Genomic DNA, 8,840 nt, shown 5'->3' on the forward strand with positions numbered 1-8,840 from the left:
ATCCCATCAGAATTACTGCAGACAAGCACAGTTTGCTGGAAGTCGAAGCACAACACATGCAAGGCATACGTTGCATTATCCAGGCCCTCAGATAAACGAAGCTTAAATTAAATATCAGAAGTTTAATACGATGGACTGTATATGCAAACACCTGACCTGACTTCACCTGCAGTTTGTTTGTCAAGCTGGGAAGCCCTAGCGTGCTGTGGGAAATTATGCCTTGGTGCATAATCTTAGTGCACGAGCTTCTCAGCCTTTCACATCGGGAGGAGAAAGGTGTCCGGCCCCAGAGAGGAACAACGGGACCGTCCCCAGTGCAACTGTGTGGGCTTCACTAGAAACAGAAATGGGACTTTTAGACAAATAAAGCAAAGAGGCTCCATTCTTATGCATCGATGCACTGAAGCAGTAACTCTGTAGAAAACAGTGCAAGTGTATGAGAAAAAACCAAAAAAGTTAGGTTCAAATTGGCCCAGCGGCCTGATAATGAACTACAAAAAAGGAAAAACTGCGGAACAACCATAATGGGTTCTGTCTGCCTCCTCACACCAGCCAAGCAGAAAAAGCAGTAACAAATTTCATAATCCACATGGAGCTAAAATAACTCAGATAGTTACTAACCTGAAATATTTTATGCCTACAGAAGTAAAATCTTTTAATAAATCCTCCCATTGATATTACCTTTTTAAAAAATCATTCCTTCAGATCCATATTCTGCATTGAGCTTCTACTCCAAACATTTTTCTAAGCGCCAGTGCTTCTTTCTTTCTTTCTCTCCCTCCTTGCCGGGGGCATTCGGAGCAGGAACCAGCAGCGTCCCCCGGGCACACAGACCCGTCCCTCCCCGGCTCAGGGTGAATGGGTGAACATCCCCCGACGGGCGAGCCCCGGGAACGCTCCCGCGAACCCCAACCAACCCCCGGGTGCTCCCGCCCCAGCGGGCAGTGTCGCCCCAGCCCCGCGCACTCGCGGGACACCCGCTGCCACCCGAGCCCAGCCGGGAATGTGGGGCGAAGAGCCTGGAAACCTGCGGGAAGATGGGGGCGCCGGGAGGGAGGGAAAAGCCGCGGCAGGTGTACGAGCCGGCGGGCTCGGAGGACAATCTCCGCTCTCCTCCAGGTGCAGGGGATTAAGCACTTAGGAAAGTTATTACAAAAGACACTGAGGAAAGTGTTTGGCGAAAGCAGCTTATTGCTCGAGAGAAAATGAGAGCAGGTGGAGATTTCCTGTAAGGGTTAAAGTCGCAACGACTTGAGCCCCGTTCCTGTGGCAATACCAAGCTCTGGACCTCGCTCAGCTTCAGTTAGGCGCTGCCTAACTCCCTGCTCCCGGACCCGCTAATTGCCCCGGCACACGCCTGCCGCAGGACCCATTCTTTTATTTCTTCTTACAACTCTTGTAATGAATTCCTCGCCTAAACAAGCCACAAAGTCCCTGCCTCCTACAAGCCTAAAGTGTCCGTGTCATCCACCACCGCATAACCGAGCCCCAAGCCGGGGCTTTCCCGCAGCGAGCCGGGGCTGTTTGCCCGATGGCGACGGGCTGTGACCGGCCCAATTCAGCCCGTCGCCGCCGGGCAAGCACCCCCGGGCTCTCCGGGCCGGGCACGACGGGACGCGCAGCAGAGAGCACCTGAAACCCGATTTCAGGGCTGGCATCGTGCCCCCGCCCCCGGGCAGCTCTGGTTTGGTTGTTTGGTTTTTTCCCTGACGCAAAAGGCTGAAGTTTTCTAAACTCCCAAACGTGCCACCCGAGCTTCGTTTCCTCCTCCCGTTCCACGCGGGGTGCGGAGCTGGGACACCCGCGGAGCGCGTCCCCGCGGGTCCGGCCGCCGGGGCTGGAAGCCGGGGGGGTGCGGGGGCCGCAGCGGCTCCTCCGCGCATCGCGCATCGCGCATCGCGCACCGCCCGGGAAGTTGGTAAGCGCAGTTCTGAGCGCAGTCGGTCCCGGCAAAGCCGAGCTCAGAGAATACCGCCTGCCCTGCTGCGAAGTTTTCCAGGAACACGGAGTGTTCGGAGAGTAGCGAACAGCCCAGGTGCAGGTACCCCAGAAACAGAGCACCCCCGGTACCAGCCACCCCCGGCACCAGCCACCGCAGCGCTGCCCGTGAGGAGCCACCACCCGCCCGGCCCATCCTGCCCCCCTAAACCCGCCGCCGGAGCCGCGGGACGAGGTTTCGCCGTTAGATCCCGTTAATACAACGCAAACGCTTGGGGCGGGGGGAGAGCGATGCCGCGCCAGGAGCGGGCTGGGGGCTGCCGGGGGAAAAACCCGGGAAGGGACCAACCTGGGGGCTCAGGGTCTCCTCCTCTTCCTCCCGCAGAGCCGGCGGGTCCTGCGCTCGCCCTCCCGCAAGGAAAGTGCCCCGTCCTTCCTCCTGCGCCCCCCGCGCCGCACGGAGAGGCCATTGTCCTCCGTGTGCAAGGGCTGCTGGCGCTGCTGCCGCTCGCTTGGACAGAGAGAAGACGAAATTCTATTCGTTTACATGTTTTATTGTTGTAAACATTAAAATTGTCTTTCTCAAAGAAAGAGTTATCGGGAGAAAAAAAAAAATCCGCGTTTCTAACTGTCATACACCATAGAAAAAAAGGCAGTGACTTGTATACAAAGAAAAATACTACAGAATATGGCAATATTAAAAATATTACTCGAACATAAAATAATATATTAACCAACAATTTTAGACATAAAAAACCGGAACAAAACAAACCAAAAATTCAAAGTGCTCAGTAATTTCCAGGGAGTTATGTATATTATAAGCACTCTGGAAACAGTCAAAAGCTGCTGCATGCAAGTTTTGTTTAGCTTTAGACAACAAAATAATCAAGATATAAACTTCTTTTTTAATCAACATCAACAGTACATACAACACTTACAAACAAGGAATGTCGGATGGTGTTTACAAACACTATGTGTCCCTTTGGGGAGGATTTCAGGTTCTGTAATACTTGTGCCCACCTATTTTACAATTGAGAAAATGTTCGAAGCTTAGATAACTACCAGTCTTTATAAAAGCTAACAGACTACATAGTGTCTGAAATACTATTTATAGAATATAGACATTACTGCAATAGCAAGTGCCTATAACATTGTCGCCCTAGAATCATCATGCTTTCCTGGTACGGAGAGATGTATTTGTCTTTCTCTTTATCCTCCTTTATTTTTTTATCCTTTTTTCTTTCTTTCTTTTTTTTTTTTTAAAACATGTTTAGCTTTTCTTTTTAATATTTTTTTTTATAATTGTTTTCCGTATTTCTTCATAAATAGGCACAGAATAATTTTTAAAAAGCCAAACTGCATCTGATAAATTTACAAGCCTTTGCCTTCTTCAATGACATGCCACCCACGCAACATTTACGTTTTGTATATATTACAGCTTTCTTTTACAGCAGAAAACTTTAGGAGAGCGAGACTTGTGGGTCACCTTAACGCTTTGCTTGCCACCATAAGAGTCTTAGCTGCGCACCCGGCGTTGCCAGATCTTTTAAATCAGAAGTCCTTAATAATAAATTCATTTATAAGCTGATAATAAAAAGTTTATACCATGGTATTTGTGTAGTCCATGATGTGCATCCATGATGCCCCAGAGCCAAAATGCCCCTTGCCGTTCTGCCCGCAGGAGTTACCAACACTGTTTGGGTGGGAACTGGCACCCAGGGGTGCTGCCCTGGGCCCAGCCGAGTCCCCCTTCCAAGAGGTGAAGTTTCTCTTCAGTCCAGTGGGAGAGCACGGGAGAAGAGTCTTAAAAAGGTAAAGTGTCCAGGAAAAGTTTGTCGATTATTGCTGGCGGTGGCACCAAATCTTCCAGTTTCAGGTAGAAAATGCGTTGCAGCCCCTGCGTGCAAAGCGTGCGCAGTTCCGGGAGCTTCCCCAAGAGTTTGGACAAATAGTTGGGGCGGTTGAGCCCCCCGTTATTAAAAGTCACATGGTCTTTGAGACAATTTACAATCTTGTTTTGAAGTTCTTCCACCCTCTTGGGTTCTTTCAGCCCGTGCCTCTCTGCAAAAGAGAACGATGCAGGACGTTACGGGTGGGAGCGGGAGGGAAAAGGAGTCCCCGGTGGGGCCGAGGAGGGGACACTGACCTGTCACCATGGCCAGGGCAGCGATGCAAGAGAAGGCCGAGATGTCGATGTTCATGTTTTGCAAGTTGGAGGAAAATTCCACAATGGAATCGATCCACTCCCCAAAGCCGCGGACACACTGCAGCCGGTGCAGGACCACCCCGTTGCAGAAGATAAGCTTGCCCTCCACTGGATTTGACCTGGAAGGAATATGACAACTCAAAAATGAACAGATAAAGGAATGAGTAGAAAGAGAAAATTAGGTAGGAAAAGAGAAGGAGAAAAAGATAAAAATATATTTAAAAGAAAAAAATATGATAGAAAGTAGAGAAAGGATAGAAAGAAAAGAAGAATAAAGATAAAGAGAGAAAGAAATGAAAGAAAAATAAAATAGAGGGAGTGAAAGGAAAAATAAAAAAGAAAGGTAAGATAAAAAAAAAAAAAGAAGAAAGAAAGAAAAGATGGGGGTAGAAAAGCTAAACAACTAATTACTTGAGGAGCAATAATTGAAGGATTTAAGAGGCACCTAATTACCGAGGAGTTAATAAAACGCAGATCAGTGGACCTTGAAAGGATCTGATTTCATAACCGCGCCGAAGCCGCCCCTCGGGTCCTGCCGCTCACCTGTACGCCAGCCGCAGCACGAACAGCTCCAGGAAGGCGGATTCGAAGAGCAGGTCCTGGTCCGTTTTAGGCAGATCAGTGAAGCCGGGGATTTTTTCTGCCCATCCTCGGATGATCTCCATGGAGCCGGTCAGGAGATCATAGAACTGCTGGATGTGCTGAGTGTCGTCTCCGCTCATCTGGTAGTCGGGGTTAGCCTGGAACTGGAAATTCATTTTAAAAAGCACTTAATGAGGTTCTCTAAAGTATATAACCCGTGAAATTGCTAACCCCGTTTCTAGTCGGGGAGCCAGGTTTTTATAACAATTAAACCTCTCTCTGACCAGTAAAGAAATTGGATGTTCCGGGGCAATTAATTCAATTAGAAACGGCGCTACGAGGTCGCCGCTCTCCATCTGCGGGGGCGGTTTGTGCGCGGCCCGATCCCGGGGCAGCCAGCGCGGCGGGGCACGGCGGGGCACGGCACGGCACGGCTGCCCTGGCCCCGGCCCGGCCGCTGCGGCCCCGGGAGGGCGGGCAGGGCGGCGGGCAGCGCTCGGCTCCCCCCGCGGCCGCGGAGCCGGCGGCTCGGTCCGGCGGGGCCGGCTGCCCCCCCTCCCCGGGCGGGCGGGCGCAGCGAGTCCCTACGCGCGCTCGGTCCAGCTTACCCTGGAATAGTCCAGGCTGGTCATAGCCGGGTTGGAGTCGACATGGGCTCTCACCAGCGCACTGATCAGACTCACCGGGGGAGAGGGGGGAGAGGGCTCCTGGGGGCTCTTCGGTTTGGATGGCAAGCGACCCCTCCGGCCTTTGAGGCTGTCTGTGCGCACCACTGCAAGAGAGACGGGGCTCAGCCGCTCCGCCGAGCCCGACCCAGGCTAGGCGCGGCTCGGCTAGGCGTAGCCGGGGTCGGAGCGGGCTGCGCCGGCCCCGCGGACTCACCCTCCTTGACCATGCCGACGGCCAGGCACTTCTGGAAGCGGCAGTACTGGCAGCGGTTGCGGCGGCGCTTGTCCACCGGGCAGTTCTTGTTGGCCAGACACACGTACTTGGCGTTTTTCTGCACCGTGCGCTGCGGGATGGGACGGGTGGGCGGGAGGTGTCAGCGCCGGGACCCGCGGGGCGGGCCCCGCTCCCTCGGCCCCCGCTCCCCCGGCCCCGCCAGCTCCCCGACTCTTTTCCTTATTTTATTTTCCTTTTTTTCTTTACCCCCCCTTTTTTTTTTTTTTTCCTCCCCCCCCACCCCCGTCTTCTTTTATCTTTCTCTTTTTTTTTTTTCCTTTTCTTTTTTCCAGGGCATTTAACAGGAGAAAATTGCTAGCGTTAACACTCGGGCTAACCTCGCAGCTCCTAGCTGCGTTTTATATGCCAAGAGGAGGGAAGGAGACGCTCGGTAAATACAAATCCGTGGGCATTCATATTATTTACATTCCTTGGAGACCTTCTCTATTTAAAATGATAAGATTATTCAATCAGGATGGTGAAATAAAGAGATCACTTAATTTTACCACAGGGAATTCTGTTCCACTTGGTTAGCTCAGACACGGTTCTCTGTCCTAACCAATTTCCATCTGAAGGGGAAAGCAAGCGGCTCCTCGCCCCGGCGGGTCCCCCCCGCCGCCCTGCCCGCCGCCCGCTCACCTTGAAGAAGCCCTTGCAGCCCTCGCAGGTGCGGACGCCGTAGTGCTGGCAAGCGGCGTTGTCCCCGCAGACGGCGCAGAGCCCCTCGTTGGACGGGGACCCCCGCGACGGGGGCGAGGGCACCTGGCTGTCCAGCAGCTGCGGAGCGTGGCCCAGCTGCAGCCCGGGGAAGGCCATGGACGGCTGCTTGCGGATGGGGTTGGGGACGGCGAAGGCCTGCCCGTCCACGGCGTGGTGCGGCCCGGCTGGCTCGGGGTTCATGGGGACGTGGAGGGGCCCGTCGAAGCGCATCTGGCAGCTGGAGACGGGGGTGCCGGGGGGCGACTGCTTGAAGGAGAAGAGGGAGAGGCGGGAGACGGGCGTTTTGCGCTGCTCGATCATGTGCGTGGTGGCCACGTAGTTGGGGTGGAAGTTGTGCAGGGAGCCGGGGTCGTCCCACATGGGGCCGTGCTGCACCTGGAAGCCGGGCGTGGAGGGGGTCGGGGGCGACGAGGGCTTGTAGTACACGGAGCCTGAGTGGGGCATCATCTCCTCGGACTGGGGGGGGAGGTGGCTGTGCTGCTGGTAGCCGTGCATCTGAATGTCTTCCACCTTAATGGAGGACTGCTGTCCGGACAGGGGCATTTGGTACAAGCAAGGTGGCTTCACGTCGTAGCTTGTGTTGTAGTTGTCCATAAAGGTACTGAAGCTGGGGAGAGAAGTGGTGGCAGTGATTTCAGTGTTGGTGAGGTCCATGCTAAACTTGACAAACTCCGGAGTTAAGAAATCGGAGCTGTATTCTCCCGAAGAGTGGTAACTGTAGCTCTGGGAGGCCGGGCTGGCTCCTTGAGGCGAGGACCCATACTGAGCCTGAACACAGGGCATGGCTGGAAACGAAACACGGTCATATAGACTCGGCCCGCACAACCGCGCTCCCTCCGCCCGCCCCGCTCCGCGCCGCTCCCCTGGACACCGCGCTGCCCCGGCCGGCGCGGGGGGGACGTGGGGGGAGCCCGGCGGCGGAGCCCTCCCTGCCCCGGCCCCGCTGGGGCTGCCGCGGAGCCGCGGGAACGAAGCGCACAAACCTTCAGCCGAGGGAGAGGCGTTTTCGGGGGAGCTGAAGGCGGACAGTGTCGGAGGTCAGCGGAGAGCAAACTTTCCGCGGTTTTAGCACCCGGAGGCGGACTCCAGCCTGCCCAGCGCGCTGGCTGAAACACAGACACACGGAGCTGTCCTGAGGCTCTGCCGGGACGGGCGGCAGCGGCGGAGCGACGGCGGCACCGGCCCCCGCGGCCCGTCCCCGCGCCGAGGTGCGGGAGCGGTCCCGGGGCAGGGCCGGGTCACCCGGCGTCCGCGGGGCTCTTCGGTACCGCGACACCCCCGAGCTCTCGGCTTTGGTTTGGTTTCTTTTTGTTTTTCAAATCAGGAAGAAAACTTTCCGCGGGCGGGCTGTGGCACAGCCAGCCGTGTTTGCCCCGCGGTTTGTGGCCGAGAGGAGCCGGTTCGTTTCTCCGTCTCCACCGGTAAAAGGCGAGAGACGCGCCTCCGGGGGGCGCCGGGCGAGGCGCGGGTTTGCCGCCTCCCGGGGGTCTCCACACCCGCGGGACCGCGAGCCGCCGCCCGAGCAGGTGACAGCCAGAGCGGGCAGGACCCGCAGCCCGGCAGCACCACGCGCGACACACACCCACGGGCGGACAGCGGCACCTCCGCTGCTGGAGAAGCGCCGAGCGCCACAGCCGCGCCGCGGGTGGGACGGGACCGTGGAGCTGCCGCTGTCACCCCCCCCACACCCCCCAAAACCCCGTGTCCCCCGCCTCGCGCGTGGATGCCGGGTGCGCTACGCGCCACCTCCGCGCGTGGGGACTCACCGGAGAGCCGAGTCCTGTGCGGGCATCCAAGTGCCGTGCGGCGGCGGGGCGGGACGCGGCACGTCGGGACACGCCGGGGCTGTGCGGGAGCGCGGCGGCAGCGTGTCGCCCGGCGCTGCGAGGCGGCCGGAGTGTCCCCGTCCCCGCAATGTGCCTTTGTTTATGTGGCTCCCTCCGCCACAGCCAACGTGCGCCTCGAGCCCGTGCGCGTCACCGCGCGTCACCGCCCGCCGTCCAATCAGCGCCCGGAGTGGGCCGGCCTGGCCCCGCCCCCCTCGGGGGAGCGCTCCCTTTTGGTTAATTTCCGACGGTGACGTCACGCCGGCGGGACACGCCCTAAGGGTGGGGGCGTGGCCTCATTTGCATAGAGGGCGGTGGCGTCACCCGGCGAAAGGGAAAAAGTGAGAGTGGGGCGTGGCGGCGCGCGTGTGTCCCCCCCCCCGCCGCTTGCGTCATCATTGACGCAACCACCCGGCGCGCCAAAAATAGCGGGAGCTCCCGGGGCGGTGGGGACCTCCCGGGGCCCTCGGGGGCGCGGACTCGCGCCCCCGAGGGCCCCGGGAGGTCCCCACCGCCCCCCCCCTCCCCGGTTTCCATTCCCCACGGAACATTTCAGCCGATTTCATTTTATTCCTTTATTTATTTATTCCCTCTGATTTGCATCACTGGGGCAGCGTGGGCTGGGG

The 8,840-nt window shown here is 57.0% G+C and overlaps 1 protein-coding gene across 1 annotated transcript; it reads right to left on the reverse strand.

Moving 5' to 3' along the window:
* Positions 1 to 2,223: 2,223 nt before the first annotated feature.
* On the reverse strand, positions 2,224 to 8,334 carry NR4A2 (nuclear receptor subfamily 4 group A member 2). The gene is made up of 8 exons (XM_080346435.1): positions 8,155 to 8,334; positions 7,372 to 7,494; positions 6,308 to 7,173; positions 5,609 to 5,738; positions 5,335 to 5,498; positions 4,688 to 4,890; positions 4,085 to 4,263; positions 2,224 to 3,999 (listed from the first exon to the last, which is right to left on the reverse strand). The coding sequence occupies exons 3-8, from the start codon at positions 7,169 to 7,171 to the stop codon at positions 3,743 to 3,745; spliced, it is 1,797 nt and encodes a 598-aa protein (XP_080202561.1). The 5' UTR covers positions 7,172 to 7,173; positions 7,372 to 7,494; positions 8,155 to 8,334; the 3' UTR covers positions 2,224 to 3,742.
* Positions 8,335 to 8,840: the final 506 nt, after the last annotated feature.

Source organism: Nesoenas mayeri (assembly GCF_963082525.1).
Source record: "Nesoenas mayeri genome assembly, chromosome: 6".
In the NCBI taxonomy this organism is placed as follows: Eukaryota; Metazoa; Chordata; class Aves; order Columbiformes; family Columbidae; genus Nesoenas; species Nesoenas mayeri.

Bases quoted from the DNA above. Each gene is read 5' to 3' on its own strand.
- NR4A2 (XM_080346435.1), bottom strand. From the start codon at position 7,171: ATGCCCTGTGTTCAGGCTCAGTATGGGTCCTCGCCTCAAGGAGCCAGC. The intron at 4,891-5,334 runs GTAAGCTGGACC...ATGAATTTCCAG, and splicing joins CCAGCCTGGACTATTCCAGG to TTCCAGGCTAACCCCGACTA. The intron at 4,264-4,687 runs GTGAGCGGCAGG...TATTCCTTCCAG, and splicing joins GTGCTGCGGCTGGCGTACAG to GTCAAATCCAGTGGAGGGCA.